The following is a 22079-nucleotide window of genomic DNA, read 5'->3' as shown; positions in this document are numbered from 1 at the left end:
ATCACTTTCGATTCCCTGGATTACCGTTATATTCATTACAAATTCCAGGTATATTTGAAAGAAAGGTAATTTAGGCATAGATTTCAAGTGTAGCATAAATTACAGTGGTGTCATAGTCCAATCCAGGACATGGACAATGCTGTTCCTCTATTTTCAAGGAAGAGTATGGTAAGTCTGATGGGAGGGAGGTTTGAATCACTGTTATCAACCTCTCCTGTTTGTGCCTCAGTCCAAGACAGGACAGAGGAGAATTTGGTTACCAAAGGTTCTTACGATGAATATATTCTGATTGGAAGGGGTTATATCTCCTTATCAATTACTCCTGGTGATGTCCAACTCCAAGACAGGACAGAGGAGTTCTTGGATACTAAAGGTTCTTACGATTAATTTATTCTGATTGGAAGGGGTTATATCTCCTTATCAATTACCACTGGTGATGTCCAAGTCCAAGACAGGACAGAGGAGTTCTAAGATACTGAAGGTTCTTACGATGAATGTATTCTGATTGGAAGGGGTTATATCTCCTCATCAATTACCCCTGGTGATGTCCAAGGCCAAGACAGGACAGAGGAGATCTTGGTTACCAAAGGTTCTTACGATGGATGTATTCTGATTGGAAGGGGTTATATCTCCTCATCAATTATTCCTGATGATGTCCAAGTCCAAGACAGGACAGAGGAGTTCTTGGATACTAAAGTTTCTTACGATGAATGTATTCTGATTGGAAGGGGTTATATCTCCTCATCAATTACCCCTGGTGATGTCCAAGGCCAAGACAGGACAGAGGAGTTCTTGGATACTAAAGGTTCTTACGATGAATGTATTCTGATTGGAAGGGGTTATATCTCCTCATCAATTACCCCTGGTGATGTCCATCAAGTCCAAGACACATCAGAAGCATCTGGGGAGGAGTGTGGCAAGTCGGAAAGGAGGAGGGCCTTTGCTTGATCGGCTCGTGTTAGAGTCATAGTCCAAGACAGGAGGACATGGGCGACCTAGGATCCCCAGGGTTCTGGGGGGTGGCAGGGATGTGACACGCATGGTGGGAGGGAGACGGATTCTCCCTCATCACTTTCTCTTGGTCTCTTTTGATCCTTTCCACAAGTGCATGTGTCGCCTCCGTCACATCCTCGAATATCGGGACGCGCTCACGGCTGGCCACGTCAGCCAGGTACTGGCGCCCTCTGTTGTAGTCCTTGACAGCCCTAGGTGTAAGCTAACGGGTAGACATAGAAGAGGAGGGGGGAAAGGGTCAATTTTAAACTGGAAGTGCCATCACTCATTAAGATGGTGCCTTTAGTATTGATGGTAATATGACGGAGAGAAAGAGTACTCATTTCTGTTTCTTTAATCACTTCTTTAACATTTATGCTCCCATTTGAACCTACTTTTAAAGAAAGTTTAATGAAAGTTCTATTGCTCTTTGACCCTACATGAGATGGCCGAATCCCCCCCCCCCAACACACCCCATTGTTTGCTGAAAATGATATACCTGGCACAAGCTATTCATGAATCTTTAATCTTGGGAGTAATGGACCATGTGATATCATAATAATGTAAGTAATAAAATTGATGATTAGTGCCCTAGAATACACTTCGATAATTACCTCCTCTCCGTCGACCACCACTCCATCTGTGAGGTCCTTTATGCATAGAATCACATTGCGATCTTGACCGATGTAGTGTGCAACCTAGAAAAAACAAGGCATTGCAATGTCAGAATAAAGGCAGGATAGAGTATTGAAATATACCCTCACATGAGGAGTCCTACACAACTTGCTTTTTTTATTAATTTACTTTGCATGCAGTCCACAACAGAGGCGGATACGGCAAAGGGGGGGGGGGGGCAATTCGTAAGAAAATATTTAGCGCCGGATCAACAAGCCGGCGAATAATCGGAGGGTTGGGGGTTGGTTAGGCGCACTAATTTTCAAAATCTATCCCCTCCCTCCCCTGAGCCAAAAAGGATTTTATGTTTCTTCTTTTGTTTTGGTTGGGGGGGGGGGCGGGCCTGTTTTTATCGTAAAATTAAAGTTGTTTACCTGTTTAGGGGGCAAAGGGCCGGGACCGACGCCCCCCCCCCCCCCACGTGGATCCGCGCCTGGGCCACAACAATCACACATGTCTTCTGAGAACAATTGACATTTAGGCGAGGCGTCAAAAATAAATATACCAGCCAGCGGCAGCTAACTGCACTTGTGCGTCCTGGCTGCATTTTTTAAATTAGCTCAGCCGGCTACCGCTGGCGGTAGGACCCTCAATTAACTCATGATGTCATCATAATGGTCTCCGAACAAAAGCATGCGCCGGCTGCCGCCTTTCGAATGGAAACCGAGCCTCAGATCCCAGCCTGGCGCAAGCCGGCTGGGCTAATAAGTGAAAAATAATTGCCCCAGCCAGGCTTCGGCCGTAATTGCAGCCTCGATGCGCTAATACGTGAGGCGGCAGCCTGCTGGTATCGATATTTTTGACGCCTCGCCTTACCAATATCCTACATATTAATATCGGGTCATAATTTTGCAGATCCTCTCATGTCCGGCTCAGCAGTACGAAGTTGGCAAGAGTTTAAATTCACAAAGGCTCAGTTGAAAAGTGATGCTTGGTTTGGTTTGATTTTTTTAAATTTTTACCTGTCTGCTATAATTAAATAAGTATAAGTATCCCACTTACCGAGCTAACTTCGTAGTTGCTGTACACATGCTATGATCCGTGCGATACGAGCGACTTTAGATCGGACGTGCACACAATACATGCACACATTTTTGCTCGGGCGCGCGATTATTAGTACTTGATGGGCGCTCCCAACGACAGGTTGTGGATCCCTAACTTTTTTGACGGGCCGCTAGGCAGGGATAACAGCAATAAATTCGACAAGAATCTTGTCTAGTAATTGAGCGGCCAGGGGACTAACAGCTTTAAGCCCTCTCTGACTGACTTGGTAATGAGGATTAATAACTTAACAAAGGGCACTTGTACATTTACTTGGTTTTAAACACATGCACTGCTCTACCACTAAGCCATCGCACCTAAGAATGGCTGACATCACAGAGACTTAAACACACAGAAGAGGGAACCACTGGCAATAAGATAAATAAACTAATAGATTGTATGTTAAACTTTTTTTTTTTAAATAGGCCTATATGCCTGATATGCATGGTAAAAAAATCAGTTGGCTGTACTGTGGGGGGTTTTGAGAACATCTACAACTCGCGGAAAATACTATTTCACACACGCTCACATGACAATTGGTCTGTAATCAATTTACTACATTAACTGAATTCCGCACTTCACCTCCAGACCCAACACTGTGCAACTTTAACCCCAATCCTAAAACTAAACCCAAAGCATGATGCAGTTTATTACATTGGTGACGTGGATGACACTTACAATCCTACATTAAAAATGCACACTCTCCACTTTATAAGAGCATTTTTTTTTTTTTTTTTTTTTTTTTTTACAATTTCTCGATTTCAGATCCTTTCTAGTTAAAGTAACTAAATTCAAAGCATGATATATTTATTACACCAGTCTCTGTATGAAATTTACAATTCTAAATTTAAATACACACTCGTCACTCCAAAGGGAGTATTCCAGCCATTTTCATCCAAACCACAATCATATTTGCATCCTATCAGGTACCCAATCATACCCTCCTTAAGCACACAAGTGCCGTACATTGGCTATCTATCTATCTATCAGGCTATAGTTCATCCAGACGTTGGACAAAGCCCTCATCATTCTCTTATGTCTCTAGCTGTCCTAGCCCAAGCGGCCGTTCCCATGTACACAGTAAAAACGCTGCTTAAAAAAGTGATGTTCACTTACAGTTGTACACTATCTTAAACAACAGTTGAACAAATTGTAAACAATGTTGCTCGAAACAAAAGTAATTTTGTTAAATATTCGCTGTTTAAAATTTAATGACTGCTATATTTACTATACGAGAGCTTTTAGACAGTGTTGTTTACATATGACGTCATGTGGCACGTGCCAGTAAAGTGCACGTTGGCTAAAAGCTTTATTTCACATCATGGCCGACCAAGCTACCGACGCGCTTCTAAGTGACTGGGGATTCAATGGCTTAATTGAAATCACTTTTCTATTAACCAATTTGAAGTCTTTAACTTATAGCGTAAGTTCACAGTTAAAATGTTTAGTTTCTGTACGCAAATGTCAGAATATAAGTAGACTAAAATCGTCGCGTCATGCAGTGCAGCACTGATCGCGCACTCGGTTATAACGTGTGCTAAATTCCTTGTCATAGAGATTGCATGCATCCCTATATATGCAGTTTATACGTGCGTGCATGCGTGCTCATGCAAAATGGGCACTGTTTTGGCGCTCATTCATGAATTGAAGAATTACCCTACCATATTGCTAGTCTTCATATACCTATATAGAGGCCCAGAAGTAGTGGTGCACTTATTCAGAGTATCAAACCCAAATTATACCCCATTATACAACCCCTTTGTTGTAAAAAAAAAAAAAAACTCTGAACAACAGCCCCTTTTTAAACAACTTTCTTTAAACAACCCAGTTGGTGTAAACAACCCACACTGAACAACAGCTCCTTTTTAAAAAACTTTCTTTAAACAACCCAGTTGGTGTAAACAACCCCCACTGAACAACAGCTCCTTTTTAAACAACCGTTTTAAAACAACACCGGTTGTTTAAATTGTGATTTTAAACAAGTTGTTCAAAATGTTGATCAACTAAGTGTTCAAACTTTAAACAACTCGAGATGCTTAACATGATAAACAACTCTCAGATCAGGTCACCCGTTAATCCGAGGTTGTTTAAACTTTTCAACAACTTGTTCACAACAATTTTAACTGTGTATATGATGTTAGGTCATCTCTCCATCTTCTCTTCTGCCTTCCTCTTCTTCTCTTTCCCATCCTTGGTTGCCATTCTGTTAAATGATTTGCCCATCTATTGTCCTAAAGTCTTGCTACATGCCCAGCCATCTCCACTTGGATTCTCTGACTTTCTCCATGATGTCTTTAACCTTTGTTTTCTGGCGTATGACTTTGTGATTGATTTTGTCTTGGCTAACATCACTCAAAAATCAAACAGATATTAGTGGTCTTTTATCAACATATCTACCATCGTGGCTAATAGAGCAGGAATTCCTATTTCAATATTCATGTACTAAACGTCGACGTTTGATATTTCAAGAGAGTCATGGAGGGAGGGCCCTAGCTTGCAAAACTGTACAAATTGTGATAAATTACTGCAACAGGATTCTAACCTTCAATCATCACTGCATCAGTATTTCATTTTGTTTCTCAAGGTTTTTGAGAAAAACAAAATAATCAGCACATCTTGTTCTTTGAGCAAAAGTATCCGGATGACCGTGCAACTTTTGTTTTGTGAAAGGTGATTAAACTTTGCATAAAACCACACGAAATGCTAATACTTTTGTGAGAAAATCAGCTTCTGTTTCCATCCCCGGGCTGATAAGTTGAAACGGAATGAATGTTATCGGCTTCTGAATGTCAACAAATCGATTGCAATCTATGGGCATAATCATAAAGTAATATAAAACGCTTTTCAAGTATTTGCGTCATTGCTTTTTGTTATTTCTTGATGTGAGAGGCAATCTAAATATATATGTTAACAAAAAAGGAGATATCATGACAACGTGCTTAGAGTTGAATCACCTTATCAATAATATTGGATGCCCAGCAGAAAGGCGCAAATGGACGCATGTCCAAATTTCTAGAAATGTTCATTTTATAGTTTAGATTATTCTTTGACCGTATCTACATATCGTCTGATTGTGAACGTTAATAAATTAAAACTCCTCGAAATCATTTCTTCATCCTTTCATAACAAAAATACAGAATTTTAGTAAATGATCAGATAGAGTGTGCATTACTCTTCAAAACATCATCATAATGACCTCCTCTCCATCGACGACCACTCCATCCATCAAATCCTGTATGCATAGAATTACATTGCGATCTTGACCGATGTAGTGTGCAACCAAGACCGATTTTCACATTTCCGGGTGCAAAAAAAGAATAGAAAACATTTCAAAATGGGGAGGGGGGGGGGCAAAATGGGTGGTCCCCTTTTTTTGACAAAACATGGGGGGGTCATTTGATATGATCCCCCCTCCCCTAAATGTAGATTAACGCCTTGCCAAAGGACGTTAGTGGCTGGCTAGGATTTGAACCCCTTACCTTGTGATCTGCAGTCGAGTGACTTATCCACTAGACCACATTGCCTTGTTGGAAGATGGAAGGAACACAATAATTTGCATCTATACAAACATTCAAAAGGCATGAGTCTGTTGCAATTCTTAGTTTTCCTTTTTACAACTTTTCTTTTTCAGAATCTTTCTAACTATTCAAAGCATAATACAGTGTATTATTACACCCATCACTGAATGCAACTTGCATTTCTAAATTTAATCTACACATTCTCCACACCATAGGGAGCATTCCAGCCATTTTAATCCAAACCACAATTATGTTTGCATCTATAATCAGGTACCCAGTCCCACCTTCCTTAAAAACACAATTGCAATGCCGTGGCTAAATTCACTCCTAGCAAATATCAACGGTCTGTTATCAACATCTACCCTAGCGGCTAATAAATCAGGAATTACTTTTTTAATATTCATGTGCTAAATAATCAAAATTTGATTTTTCATGAGAATCATGGAGGGAGTGCCCTAGCTTGCAAAACTGTACAAAAACTTGTCTTGTGATATATTACCACAACAGGATTTTAACCTTCAAGCATCACTGCATTATTATTTCACTTTACTGTTTGTATAAAGGTTTTGAGCCAAACAGAATAATCAGCACATATTGTGGTTTGATCAAAAATATCCGGATGACCGTGCAACTTTTGTTTTATGAAAGGTGACTACACCTTGAAATATGTACACGATAAGACAATGATGTATGCATGCAGACAAAATAGTTTTTTTCTCTGCACGTATAATGCATTAATAACACATTAATACAAAAACATGAGGATGTAATGATGAAAATATATTTTGTTTTAGACTAATAATAAACACAATATTGAATGGCTTTTCTTTCCTGTGACACTTTTGAAAGAGGGAGAGGGGATGAGAGAGCAAACGGGGAGTGAGAAAGAAAGAATGTGTGTCAAACAGAGGGAACATGTCAATAATCGAAAAAAGGGAAAAGAAACAGCATGAAGTTCCAATTATTTCATGTATATACAAAGCAAACACAGACATTGGTAATAAAAGAAAGCATTAACTTCATATGTTAATAATTTACCCATTTCGTATCTCTTATTCGTGTCGCCTCATTCTCAACATTTACCTTTCTAAGATATGATAAATTGCAACAACACGAAATGCTAATACTTATGTGAGAAAATCAGCTTCTGTTTCCATCCCCGGGGTGATAAGTCGGAACGGAATGAATGTTATCAGCTTCTTAATTTCAAGAAGACGTTTGAAACCTATTGGCATAATCATAAAGTTATATGAAACGCTTTTCAAGTATTTGCGTCATTTGTTTGTTTAAATATCTTAATGTGAGTGACAATTTAGTGCCATAATCGGTACCCCTTTCCTCATTCAGCCATTTTCTTCAGAAGCAGACAGGTGCCACCTTCATGACGATCAGCAGTAAACTATACTATACCGAAAACAAAAAAGTTTCTCCAAGCAACTTGGCATTTGCCGCATAGTCGTTATTATACAGTCAGGTTTATAGGCTCATACCCATTCCGGGGTGCTGTTTTAAGGATGGCCGATCTGAAAGGATTTGTGTTATCCTTTCTGTGTTGTCTTCTTTCACAATGTGCTCCATCTCTACAAGGTAAGGAATCAGGTTGCTTTTTTCAATTGAAATTTGGATTGATTGTTAGAATATGGCTGATGGTGTTTCATGTATTAGGCTTGCACATTTTTTTATTAAAATATTAGTCCGTTACAATTTAAAGGTAATACAAAGTTTTGGTATAGGGTCATGAATTTGGTTCAAATGAACATATTGGAAGCATATGCGATCCTACAATATTCAGTGATCGTTGTCGCGGTTGAAATCGAGTCTAAAGTTATACAATTGTAAATAATACACTATTTATGTTGTATAGCTCACTCTCAAGGTCAAGACATCAATTAAGCTATAAAACAATGTTTCTTGACTCAAATCGACCAATTAGCTATTCCCGTTTGGAAACTATATAGCACAACAAAATATTCTGAGATTTTCATGGTCGCAGCTACCATTGTACGGCCATGGGCGCTATTTGAAATTCATCAAAATTTACCGGGAGCACCGGTAAATTTGTATATTCAATTTTACTCAAAAGCAGAAGTGTTTTAGGAGCTAAAGTTTCTAGTGTTTATAAGACATCCACAGGGGCATCCAAATATATCAAAATTGTAAAGAATCACTATCCACTCAATGTTCAAAATTTCCCAAAACTTTGTATTACCTTTAAATATGCAAAAAAATGATTATCCAAATTGTATGAGATATTGATTCAGAATGTAAAAAATCAGTATAAATAACCTGTTTTTGTTTAATTTTTTTAAATATTTTTTCTACTCATTCATCAGTATCTGATAGGTGAAATAATCTAGATTAAAACGCAAATTTAAATTCATAATTAAAATTCTAGCTGAAATTCAATTTGAATGTAAATTGAAATTCAAATTCAACAAAAGTTTTACCATTTCGGACGTAAATTGAGAAAATGTAATTTATTTGTAAGTAAATATTACGTTTGCAAAACCTAAAGGAGTTTCATTAGCATTGTCCATTACATTTTGAAATATTCACACTTTGAAATAACGAATTGGGTGAATCGAACATGATTCCAATGGGATATACAATAGGGTTTTGAAATTGCCCTCTAGTTGATTTCTTGAAAGTCTTTGCGATCTTGTTAAATCCGCTCTTTACGCATTTTTTTCTTCAAGAATTAGTGCGAGTCTGTGCGTTGGTTTTTGATAAATTTCACTTATTCATATGCTGGTTCATATTTGAAATGGGCGTATTTTTATTAATATGTTTCCATTATAAAGGACTTGCGGATATAACAGAATACAGCTACACAAAATTATAGCGAATGTGGTATTTTTGCACGAATTCATCATAACTAAAAAAAAGACTTATCCTTTTTTAATAAATGATACATTTTCATTACGCCATTATTTGTCTAATAAGACTTAAAAACAACCTTCCCAGTTAGTTGATACATGTATTATTCTAAATAATTTGATTATGAATAAAATAATCACTTGGGTTCTCAAAAAGAGTAACGTCGCTCCAGGCTACTAACATTTCTTTTATAAAGGAGTTATTAATTTACTTATTTTATCATATAAAATTCAAAAAAATATTTCCAGTTGCCTTTATTTTCTTTATTTAACAATCTCATCAACCATGCGATCATGAGTCCTATAATAAGTGATGGTAAATGTTTCATTTTCAAACCACCTTCAATATAATCTGCTATTATAATTGTATTCCGATTGATCTTGTCTGGTTTACGATTCCGAATAAAAGAGTATATCACAGTTTAAACTTCTGGAATAAATAATTCAGGGGGTTTCGGTACTGATTATTGAAAAAAATGGAAAATGGCATTGATTTTACAAATATAATTTTTCCCAGTGGTGTTAGGTCTTGCATCGACCATACGCCAAAAATTCGATTTAAAGTTTGAAATTTAAGCACAAAATTTGATTCATATAAATCGGTCGAGTTCATTTAAAAACGGACGTCTAATAAATAAAATGGACCTTGTTGGGGTGTTTCGTAATTACGAAGAGCTAATAATTCTGATTTATTACGATTTATATTTGACCCTGAATATCTTTTTAATATTTCAAGTACATATATATATATATATATATAAATTATAATTCTAGACAAAAAGTGAATGGCTTACACATAAAATGTTGCATCTTCAGCGTACATATTTATTTTAAAAAACATTAATCACAATTCCTTGAATTTGTGTATTACTTTTAATCCAATTACTCATTATTTCATTTTAAAAATAAAATGCAATTGGCTTAAAGGTACCATGTCCCATTTGCAGCCAACATCGAATTTCGTAGAGCTTTGTAGGAATTATGAATATGTCACTTATGTCCTATTTGTGAAATTTAAACGTTAGCAGTGTCCTATTATCAAATTATGCAAGGAAACCTGTTTCATCTCTAGTCTTCACTGTCAGACACTGTTAAGTGACTGGCTGACTTTTGTGTTTCTTCGGTAATAACATACATAAAATGAGCTGTAAAGGTGCATGAACATTTCTACATCAATAACCCACTTCTTGTAATGGCCAAAATTAAACTGATTGAATCTTTGCGCATCCCAAAATATCTAAAGCCAAAAGAATATTTTAAGAACGTCCTTTTTAAAAAAAATAGTATGGTCACAACTTTTAATTTAGGATAATACATTTGTTAGACTATGTGCTAAGTATTCAGCGATAAATTTAAATCAGTTTTTTTTTTAAACAGACATGGGTTTCCAATTTTTCAAAACATAAGGGATCTTGATTTTTCTTTGGAACAAGATTCATTATGGCTCTTCTTTGATCAAGGGATATTTTACCACTATGAAATTAACAATTAAAAGTTTATAGTAAAAAGACGGCCAAATTTTTTTAAAGAATTTATAAAGTTCACAAGGAAACTCATCAGTACCAACTGTTTTATTATTTTGCATATTTTTACGCGTATTTAAACATTTGTTCAATGTTAACAAACCTTCACACTTTTATTTAGAATTTAATAAAAATTCAATATTCTTACAGTCTTCAGGTAAATATTATATTAAATTAGCTAGTGAGGGGTTATTGGAAGTATATATTTTTTTAATAATACTCCTTAGCTGTTTTTAGGGTTTTTATCTCTATTTGACTGTTCAATTTGTCCATTTTTATCATATAGTTTTGTAGTTAAAATTTGATTTTTTTTTTTTCTGAATTAATAAAGTTTGATCTGGATCTTATAAAAGCGCCATCAACTTTCTTTTATATAAAATATGTTAATATTCCCACATGATTTTATTTAATATCTATCAAATAAAGAATCCTTCAATTTTTTTAAAATCTGACTCAAGTTTGTTTTTGTCTTAGATAGATTAATAAAATATATTTTTAAATTGATCTTTTTTGACATTCTACAAAATCCCAAAAAGTATTAGGATCCAATATTTGAGAATAATTAAGTATATTTTCTTGTATTCATACGGACTATTCTTACTGTTACTCGGGATCGGCCGACTCCTAGTCCCTTGCGATGTGGCAGATTATAAACTGCACGATATGTAGGACATGGCAATCCTTTTTTTTATATGTTACATTTGTTTTGTTAAGATTCCGTAGCTTAGTACTGTGAATGTATTAGCGTAGGTTTTATATTATTACTACTTCTGCGTCTACTTATTTGACATTCGAAAAAAAAAAAGGTATTAGGATCCAATATTTGAGAATAGTTAAGTATATACATTTTCTTGTATTCATACGGCCTATTCTTACTGTTACTCGGGATCGGCCGACTCCTGGTCCCATACGATGTGGTAGGTTATAAACTGCACGATATGTAGGACATGGCAAACCTTTTTTAAATGTTACATTTGTGTTGTTAATATTCCGTAGCTTAGTACTGTGAATGTATTAGCGTAGGTTTTATGATATTACTACTTCTGCGTCTACTACTACTACTATTGCTGCAGTCAAACCTGCTTAAAGTGGCCGTTACATATCCAAAACGTAGCCCACCTGACTTCTCTGCGAGCTCAAAACGGCATTTTTGCCAGGAATACGACAAGGGTCGAACGACGTTCGCAAAGCACTGAAACCTGCTCCCAATTCAGCGATTTTCCATTGGCGAAACAGGTCGCCCATAGATCGCTCGGGCATCGATCGGCAAGCATTCGATAGATATTCGGGCGGCTTTCCGACGATTTTAGACCATTTTGGGCTTTACAAATTCAGACGAGGGTTGGCAGAGCTGCGCGGCCGCCGCATTTTGCTACCTACGATACTCGAACTTCCCCCTCCCGCATACCGCCCGCGACTTGTACAAACTTGGGTTTGCTTCGAGCGCGCTCCGTGCCCCGGCCGGGTTCCTCCTAGTCAACTAAACAATTTGATGATACTGCGTCAGAAAATCATATCCCACCAAATTAAGGCCTCCAAATTATTGGCTTAAGTCTGGTAATTGTCTTAATATATATCCCATGCATTCTGAGATACTTTCCATTATTCCTCGGTGCTGGAGAAGTATTATACTGATTGAATTCATAGTTGTATTGAAAAAGACTTATCTTATGGTAAAATAGCGTATCTATTTTTAACAGCATGCATAAGTGAAGCGATTTTAAATTGATTTTTTTATCATTGACTGTCATTGTATTTAATTCTAAATAGATAATGAGAATTGGTACAAATGCGGAGTGACTTTTTTCTGAAGTTCGTGAATTGGATTACAGTTCGGTTTGCTGTTCGTTCTTATTTTCTTCAAATTATGCAACAACTCCTGTGCTCACTCTCTCAAAACCTTCACAGTACTACACTCTAAATTTACAACGGTTGACCCATTTGTATGTGCTCGTATTCAAACGATTCAACCAATTGTTTCAGAAAATAGTGCTTGTGAACTGCTAGCAGCAGCGTGTCTACCAACGCTTACTTAGCTTGACCAATTTTACAACGTAAAACATAAAATACCTAACAGTCAGATACAAAACAGTTGATAACAAGCGGTGAAACTGATTGCGTTATACCAGGGAGGTGAGACTCACATGCCCTGCTTTAACAATAAGTGCTAATTTACCTGCGTTTTAAAGATAAAGTTCAGTTCTGGTCATGCGATTGCATTGTGAAGGAAGCGGTGTGGAATCGACCGGAAAAGGTTGATCATCTAGCATATAAGTATTCGTGTGTATTGCAAGGTTCTGGAATCATCAAAACGATAAGAAATGTGGCCAAGTCTTGGTAAAGTAACAAACACTGTACACAGAAAGATGTATATGGGACTACATGAACACATGCTGTAAAAAAATCCGTCCCGTTGTTAGTATTAAAACAAACGTTAAATATTGTATGGTGTAACTCGCTTTGCTCCGATGTCAACTCATTCAGACCTCAGAAATGTGAACAAATGTGTAAGTGTCCTATATATATTCGAGGCGCAGACGCGTCGGAGGGCAGGACGTCGCGCGGAGCCCGTCCGTACATTTGCCCGAGTGTCCGGCGGGCCTATTGTATTGATAGTCGACCGAAACTCGGACGATGCCAACCCTAATGACGAGCGGGCTTCGCCCGGCTTCCGTTTGTTTACTGACTATTAAGATGGCATTTTGGGTTTCCCTTTATGGTTTCTCATTGAACATGTATTGCAGGACCTATACATAAAGACCACCTGCCCATAAATAACAATTTCCGTGTTTTCCTTAAGCGGTCTTTATATACAAATTTCACTACTACTAATGCTGCTACTACCTACTACGAAGACCAAAGACAACTATTATTACGACTACGATTGTGATAATAATGATAATAATAATAACTAGACTTTAATTCGTCACTTTGATTAATTAGGTAATACGTAAGCTATTTTTGTATCATGAAAGTGTGCCGACGATGATCTAATGATAATATTCATGAATACGATAATGACGAACTGATGATGATGATTTTTTGGTTTTAAATGACGATGACCATGATTAAAAGTGGTATAGCGCCCCTTCAGGTATTCGATAGAGAATTGTTATATGATTAAACTATTTATTTACTAAACGAGCTCAAATTTTCGCCTGATTGGAGAGTCTACCAATCATTGAACTGATATTTCGACGCACTACATACGCAACATAATGAACAAGTCTAGACTGGAATGTAGTATCAATCACCTCCCATAGGCATAAGACGCATATTAAGCAAAAATCTAATGACGTCATCAAAATGAATAAATATTGGTAATGATCTTGTGAAGAATATTTTGCTGAGATACAATCATTTTCCGTAAATATGTTGACGTCATAATATGCAAATTCGTATTTTGAGTTCCAAGGTCAATATGATTATGTAAAAATATACTTAATGGCCAAATGAGACATGAAATCATATCTCCGACTCATACTCTATCTAAATATGAACAACAAATGGCAGTCCTTATTCATCCTGATGTACTTTTTATAGGCATGTTTTTGCCCATATATGCTATGTAATACATGAGCTAGCACGCACGGATATTTATCTTCAACGGACGCTCATTCCGTTATTAATAGTGATAAAGAGATGAACATGGTATCAAATTGTTCAGAAAAGTATGAGGAATATCCTGTCAAAAAAAAATTGAGGGTTAATTATTTTTCGTTCGGCCGTGACGAACGAAAACGCGCAAAAATGCGTGTTTTGCACGATTTTTTATGGAAAGCTTATAATGGCCTAAAACGTATGCAAAACAAAATTAAGACGATTTTGAGCAATTTAAAATTTTACGCGCGCGTTAACGCGTGCACAAACGCGAAAGCGCATTTTTGCGCGCATTTATTGACCTGAAATTGACCGGACGGATATTGATCTTAATCTTGATAATTATAAATGAGAAATTCCTTTCCGTTATGAAGATATGATCATAAATTGATTTTCACAAAATGGCGCCTGGATGACGTCACGAGAATTTTGACTCTCTAAAAAGTCACGCAGTTCTAAGTTAGACTAAGATCTATCATCATGGCAAGTTTATGATAATGGCTTTATTCAGTCTTGAGATATCCTGCGAACAAATTCGAGGAAGAAGAATAAATAATAAATAAATAATAAAAATCTTGACGAAATCAAAAGGTGATACGTCTACGTACGTATCACCTAACAATAATAGAAATAATGATAGTAATAATAACAGTAATATTGATATTAGTAATAGTGATATTAATATCAACAATCATAATATCGATAACAATAAGAAGAACGATAATAGTAATTTGGTCTCGTTCACGGACGTCAGCGATATCAGTAGTATATGCTCCTCTTGCGGACCCTGCTGTTATTATCATCCAAGCGTTGCCGAGATCCCTTTTGATACACAAATGGAGGCAAAACATAATTTTGCAAGGATGGATCACTGCAGTATATTAAACTGTACTGAAACTCAGCAATCAGCAAGGATCGAACTCAGGTCCTCTGGTATGAGAGTCGAGAGCCTTCACCAATATATTAGTAATTTGTAACGTAAATGTGGTTACGTTCCTTGTCAAAATTAGTTTACTTATTTGTACGAAATCCAGAAAAAGATAAATAAAGCTATTCTCTCTCTTAGTCATTACAAGCGGTAATAATCATTGTTTTCTTCACGCCTACATATTGTGGAACACCCGTTGTCATGTCAGAGTTGAGAATTCTCGCACTTATATTTATATATATATATATATATACTGACTTAGTATGACATTAACTTATCTGTTATACCCACAATTGTCCTCCCTCTCTTCTTCAAGAGAAATATGCTGGTTTCGTTTAAACATTCAGTGAATTTCTTACTACCTGGGGGAGTTCAAAATATGTAGATTATTGATTCCCAAATGAGCTTAGTACCGTGGCGGAACTTGAACCGCGAACCATGTGATCCATAGTCTGGCGACGTATCCATGAGCCCACAACACCTCTACAATGTGTCTAGAGTTGGTTGAGGACATGCATTCCATATTATACGCAAAGCCTTATCCTCCTCAGTCACTCAATGAGGATCGCTTAGCAATATGATTTTTAAAATACACAGACGAAAAAGTCTATTAAGGGTTTAATAACTTTGTTTTACTTTCTATGATCCACCCCTTTTGTTTACAACAATAATTTGTCATTGATATTTGTGTTGTCTTACAGTGGAAATTTTTTTTGGTTCGATTTGATATGAAGTGCTTCCTTCAATATTATTTTAATCTTTAACACGATGATTTTAATTGTGTTAATTGCCTCCCCTCTTCGTCTTGCTCACACTAGCTCTCCCTCTCTCACCCTCTTTCTCTACCTGTCTCTATCTCCCTTTCTGTCTTTCTTTATGTCTTTCTCTCCCATTCCTTCCCCTATCGATTTCAAAGTCATATTGGTTATGACTTTTAAATTAGGAGCTACCAAAGTTGGGTACACTTTGTTGTTAAGCGCACTGTATAGGTAGTGGGCCACATCAATAAAAAGACTTCTTGCGGGCCGAGGAATTAGTACTACCCGGTTCTAGGACAATTACCCCCTGGGCAATCACACCCCGGAAAATTACCCCCCAAGGACAACTACCCCTGAGGACAATAACTCCCCGAGGAAAATTACCCCCGAGGACAACTACCCCCCGAGGGTAAGAGGACACATTTTATTTTGTTTTGGTCTCAAAATTGGAAAATTTGGCCGGTCGATATTTCGTTTCGTTGGGTGGCGCGGGGTAAGGTCAGCTTTTTGGGGTCACCCATTGCCACAATTTTTTTTTGGTATTATCATTATTATTTAATTTTTGTATTAACAAATAAATAAGGGGGGGTTTCCGCCAAAACACACACATAAAAAAAGGTAAAGGGGGTTCAACCCCCCCCCCCACCCCCCTTGCGTACGCGCCTGTAACTATATAGCACGTTATCTTCCTGATTACTATACATTTCCCTTTATAATTATAATTTATGCAACGCCAGTGAGGTTGCTAATTTCCACAAAGGATGTAAGTTTTAGGTAATTGTCCAGCGCTTCTCAAAATGCATAGAAATACATTTCTCTGGAGCAGCGTTATTTCACCTTGTTGTTAGTCATGGTACAAGTCGGGACCCTCTTTAGAAATTAAAAGTTTCTCCCAAATCCCAAAGTCTTCACAGACTACTTATTTCGCACGACTCTGGCACTCGTCAAGTGCTATGTACATATGTATGGGCACATTTAAGAATAAAAAAGGAGAAGACATTTTCAAACTGATAAAAATTAGTTTGTAATCAATACACCATAAACGATTTAAATTAATGTATGCGGGCACCTTGCCGCCGAATGTACATGAATACAAAGTGATATATTCGGTCATGACCTTGATGTACAAATATGAGGATATTCGGGGCTATAGTTGCCCTTATTTATCATGTTTTTAAATGTAATGAGTGCGGTAACAACGTAAGCTCGAAATAAAAGATATAATATATATTCGGGCGCCTTGCTGTCAAAACATTGTCAGCGAGCAAGGGAGAATCACACTTCATTATCTTTAAAACTTTATTTTCTTATGTAATTACGTACTCTAACTGTTTCTGATATTAATTTTTCACAAAATCAAAGTTTTTCCAATGTAACTAACATTCCCTTGCGGCACCCCGGTTGAAAAACGCTGCGCTGGAGTTATAAAATCAAATGAGATGAATTACCAGAAAGCGAATATTTATTTTCTTTTTCCATGGCACCTTACATATAACTTGAAGGCAATTTCTATTTCAAAATAATTTAACGTACAAGAAAACATATTAAACTTCAGCATGACAACATAAATATATAGATAACGTGAAGAAAACTTTAATTTTGGATCATGGATAAGGGCCCATACCAGGGGCGGCGATTTCTTTTCATGACCGGGGGGGACGAAATGCGAGGGACGGGGGGGGGGGGGCAGTGGCGTAATGAGTAACAAATTTGTAGTTGTCCTCAGAGGGTAATTCTCCGAGGTAATTTTCCGTGGGGTAATTGTCCTTGGGGGGGGGGGGGTAATTGTCCTCTGGGGGTTATTGTCCTCGGGGGGTAATTCTCCGGGGGGTAATTGTCCTTGGGGGGGGGGGGGTAGTTTTCCGGGGGTAATTTTCCGGGGTGATTGCCCAGAGGGTAATTGTCTTGCTATGGTACTACCCCATAATTGCCAGGTACCACTTTGATTCACCTGGACCGAGAGAGACAAATTTGAACGGTCCAGGGACCTCTTATATGAGTGGCCACAGACGTCACTAATAGGCCTATATACCATTGTTCTCCTATTACTTCTCAAGCATGATTATCTCCTTCGTTTTTGTGATAGATGTTGTTGTTGTTCGTCTTCGTTTTTGTTTTTGTCGTCGTCAACAATCATGCCGTACTCGTAATGACTTATAGCTTTGACGTAGGGTCACCAAATTTATACCACAGGTACATCTCTTGAAGGTGCAGGTCAATATGAAAATGGGTTAAATCTGACAACGGTCAAAGGTCAAAGGTACTAGAAAATTAAGGGAAAAGGCGCTATAAACGCAATAACGTTCGTATCAGGACAAGTACCCCCTAGACAATCACCTCCTGGAAAACTATCCCCGGAAAATAACCCTAGGAAAACTACCCCAAAGATAACCACCCCCTCCCCCTGAAAATTACCCCCTGTTCATTAATTGGGAAGTTCCCCGTAATAATAAGTTTGTTTTAAGAAAAGCAGAATGTTTGGGGGTAAATGTCCTCGGAGGTAATTGTCCTTGGGGTGGTTGTCCATTTGGGGTTATTTTACAAGGGGGTATTTACCGGGGGCTATTGTCCCTCTGGTAACTGGCCGGAGTTGATTGACCAAGGGGTGATGGTCCTAGAACCAATAACGTTTTATATCTTTAAGGCAGGATTTCCCAAATTCATACCACTGGTATATATATAATGAAGGCGAAGGCCGAATTTGAAAAGTGGGTCAAATCTGTCCACGCTCAAAGGTCAAGGGTCAGACTTTCAGTAGAAAGTACTTTACTATCGCAATAACTTGCTATAGCTATGAAGTAGGATCACCGGATTCATACCACATTTACTTGTTTTGAAGGCGCTAGTCAATATCAAAAATTGGTAAAATCTGACCAAGGGAAAAATATGACCAAGGAAAAAGCTTAAAAGATAAATAAACTTTCAGTCAAAAGCACGTTACATGCTACATCTCTTGAAGGTGCAGATCAAGTTAAAATAAAAATAGGTCAAATCTTATCGTGGTCCAAGTTCAAATGGTCAACGAATTTTCAGCAAAGAGCACTGTACAGGCAATTTGTTCTACAGCTTTGAGGTAGGATTACTAACAATCCTGAGGTGGCATTATTTTCATGTGCGTATGTGTGCTCACTCTCATCGCGGGACACAGGCGAGACGACACTTTGCGTTTGCCTTGATTACTTATTCTAGGTTCTAGGATAATTACCCCTTGGGCAATCACCCCCGGCAAATTACCAGTTGGACAATCCCAAAGACAATAACCCTCCCCCCGGAAAATTACCCCCGAGGAAAATCACTCCCCCTCCCCCCCCCCCCCCCCCCCCCCCCAAAGGACAATTATCCCCCGAATAAAAATCTGCTTTTATAACAACCAACTTATTATTAGGCTGGACTTCCCCTTTAATGGACAGGGGGTATTTTTCGGGAGGCATTGTTCTCGGGGGAATTGTCCTAGGAGGTTTTTTCAGGGTTGGGGGTAGTTGTAGTTGCTGTTGCTGTATAGATCTACGTTGCAGTAGCTCCTGAGGCGTATTACAAGCGTATTGACAGCGGCTCGGATACATGTCTCTTCCCGAGACAATTATAACACGCTTCTTCGTTTAAAGTGGCATGTTCCCCGTATTCCAGAGGGCGTTCAAAATACGTACCCGCTGGCGGACGGTGCTAGCTGCCTATTGACACCAACAGAATACGGCTCTTACGCAGATGGCATGTTCCGAATGCCCGCACAATGCCGAATATCGCATACATGTGCCGAAGTAATACCAATCGCAGTTCGGCTCTAAGATTCGGCTGCTGTTTCCGCCCACTTTCGTGACGTCACAAGAGTCGGCAGCGATCAGCTGGCTTGGCAAAGGCAGGCCAGGACGCGCGTACTTTGATTGACAGCTGTATGCAAATAAGAAGTCGATCTTCGGAACCAAGATGACGATGACTAGAGCAGCGATAACTACACTGGCGGGAACGTGCCCCTAAAACATATTCACCTCGTGCACGACAAACTTCAAACCACATCCGCCACGACGCTACCATTTCTCCGGATGGCCTGTGGTTAGCTCTTGCCCCGATTTAGGCGTTCGCGCTGCACTTCTGTTGCGCTGCTGCTGATTGCAATGATCACCCGTGTTACCATGAAAGGCAATAGGGGCACTTTATCACATGCTCAAGAGATATTAAATCCATCTTGGTCGCAGGCTGGTACTCGACTAAAGAAATTCCCTGATTTATATACCGATGTCATGAAATCGACGCAGAAGCCCAACATGAACCTATAACATTCGCCCCCTCGTTTTAATAAGCGCATTTGCCTCGTATCACGATCGCTTCGATTGCAGAATCAGTGCATCTAATCGGCCTCGAAATAGGGCGAGAAAGTGGCAGCGTCGTGATTTCATCGTATCGCTATCGCATTCAGCGCAGGTAGATCTCAACTGAGTTGTTGTATAGTCGCCTCACAGGCTTAAAGTGGGGTTGGATGGAAGTTCTGCCAAGCTCAACGAAATTTTCGCAGATCGCCATGGTCGCCATAATCGCCTTTCTAGTGAGATGAGGGTATAAAAAGTCATTTTACAAAAGTTCCGATGGAGAACGCTTTGGCCGTTTAGGATTGTCTAGGACTGTTATTTCAACTGTTTTGAGAAACTTTATTTAAGAGTTCATCTCAAAATGTGGTTCCGTTTCAATAATGTTACCAATTTCGTTCGTCTGTTTGTTTGTTTTTCTTAGATGATAACTTTACTCTTCGAATTTCTTGTTTTGAACTCAGCTGTTGAAATGACGGGGATCCCGTCTAATGAACACTTGTCATAGATTTAAAATGACCATAACTTGATACCGATCGCAACTCTGTACCAAAGAGATAGGATTTTGATTTTAAGCGCAACTATTTATGTTAAAACGGGATTTTAAACGTGTTTTAAATAAGTGAAAAATCAATAACAAAGGCACGGCCCTGTATTCAATATTTTTAAATATTCTATGTCATTTTTATGTCATTTTTAACTGTTCCATGTTTTTTTCTTTTTTTCTTTTTTCCTCATGTAAAGCGGAGGCGATGGTATTTGTGGCTGACTCACTTAACGATGCAATATTCATGGCCGACTTTTCCAGCGATAGCCTCGACTCTTTAACATTCAATGCTTTGCCCTTCGGTAGTTTCGTCGTTCAACCATATGGCGTCGATTACGATTCCGATACTCGCATGGTGTACTGGACCGAATATGCAGGATCCATACGACGCGCAAATATCGATGGCACTATGCAAAGCGTGATCGTCGATAGTAATGATGCCAGACGTTAGTATTCCTAAACTAAGATTTGTCTTTCTTCTTTAAAGTTTTAAGATAAATTGCATTTTAATTTTTAAATTCTTTATAAGAAATAAAAACGGTTGTAAAAAAAATATGCCTTACAATTCACCGGTTTGTTTGTTTCTTTGTTTTGATTTTTGTTTAGTTTTAGTTTTGTTTTTTATTTCATTTTGTTGCTTCTTCTTCTTTTCGCGTTGACTTCTACATCTCCTTTTTCTCAAGTTCCTTTTACTTTTCCCTAGTAACTTTTTACTTCTTGGCTTGACCTTCTACTTCGTCTTTTTCTTCTTCTTGTTTTCTTTTTGTTTCTCATTCTTGATGCTGATGCTGTTGATGTTCTTACTTTTGATGATTTTGTATACCTTTTTTGTTCTTTATTCGTTTAACTTCATCGTCTTCTTTTCCCTCTTCATCTTGGCCTCCTTGGTACACTTTATCTCTACGACTTGATCCTTCCTCTTATCTGCATCATAACCATCGTCCTCTTCTTCATCTGTGGTCTTGTTTCTTCTCCTCCTTCTTCTCATTGTCATCCCTGAAGGTCACCATGTCATTGTTTTCTTCCACAGGGTCATACGGCATTGCGTTGGATACGAGTCGTGGTAAAGTCTTTTGGACAGATTTAAGCCTGGACCGAATCATGTCGGCTAATCTCGACGGATCCTCTCAGCAAATTCTCATCAATACCGACATATACACTCCATTCGCAATCATTATACACAAAGGAGAAGGGTAAATATATGTATTTTGTACTCTCTCACACACACACGCACACACACACACACACATAGGCACACACACATACACAGCCTCTCTCTCTCTCTCTCTCTCCCTCTCTCACTCTCTCCCTCTCTTTCT

General features: G+C 38.1%; 1 protein-coding gene across 1 annotated transcript; it reads right to left on the bottom strand.

The window, feature by feature from the left end:
* Positions 1-906: 906 nt before the first annotated feature.
* On the bottom strand, positions 907-21748 carry LOC115929299. Its single transcript, XM_030998017.1, has 4 exons — positions 21609-21748; positions 20368-20449; positions 1608-1691; positions 907-1216 (listed from the first exon to the last, which is right to left on the bottom strand). The coding sequence occupies exons 1-4, from the start codon at positions 21746-21748 to the stop codon at positions 965-967; spliced, it is 558 nt and encodes a 185-aa protein (XP_030853877.1). The 3' UTR covers positions 907-964.
* Positions 21749-22079: the final 331 nt, after the last annotated feature.

The sequence above is a fragment of the Strongylocentrotus purpuratus genome, unplaced genomic scaffold, assembly GCF_000002235.5.
Source record: "Strongylocentrotus purpuratus isolate Spur 01 unplaced genomic scaffold, Spur_5.0 spur5_scaffold_4, whole genome shotgun sequence".
In the NCBI taxonomy this organism is placed as follows: Eukaryota; Metazoa; Echinodermata; class Echinoidea; order Camarodonta; family Strongylocentrotidae; genus Strongylocentrotus; species Strongylocentrotus purpuratus.
This window is presented reverse-complemented; position numbering and strand designations above follow the sequence as displayed.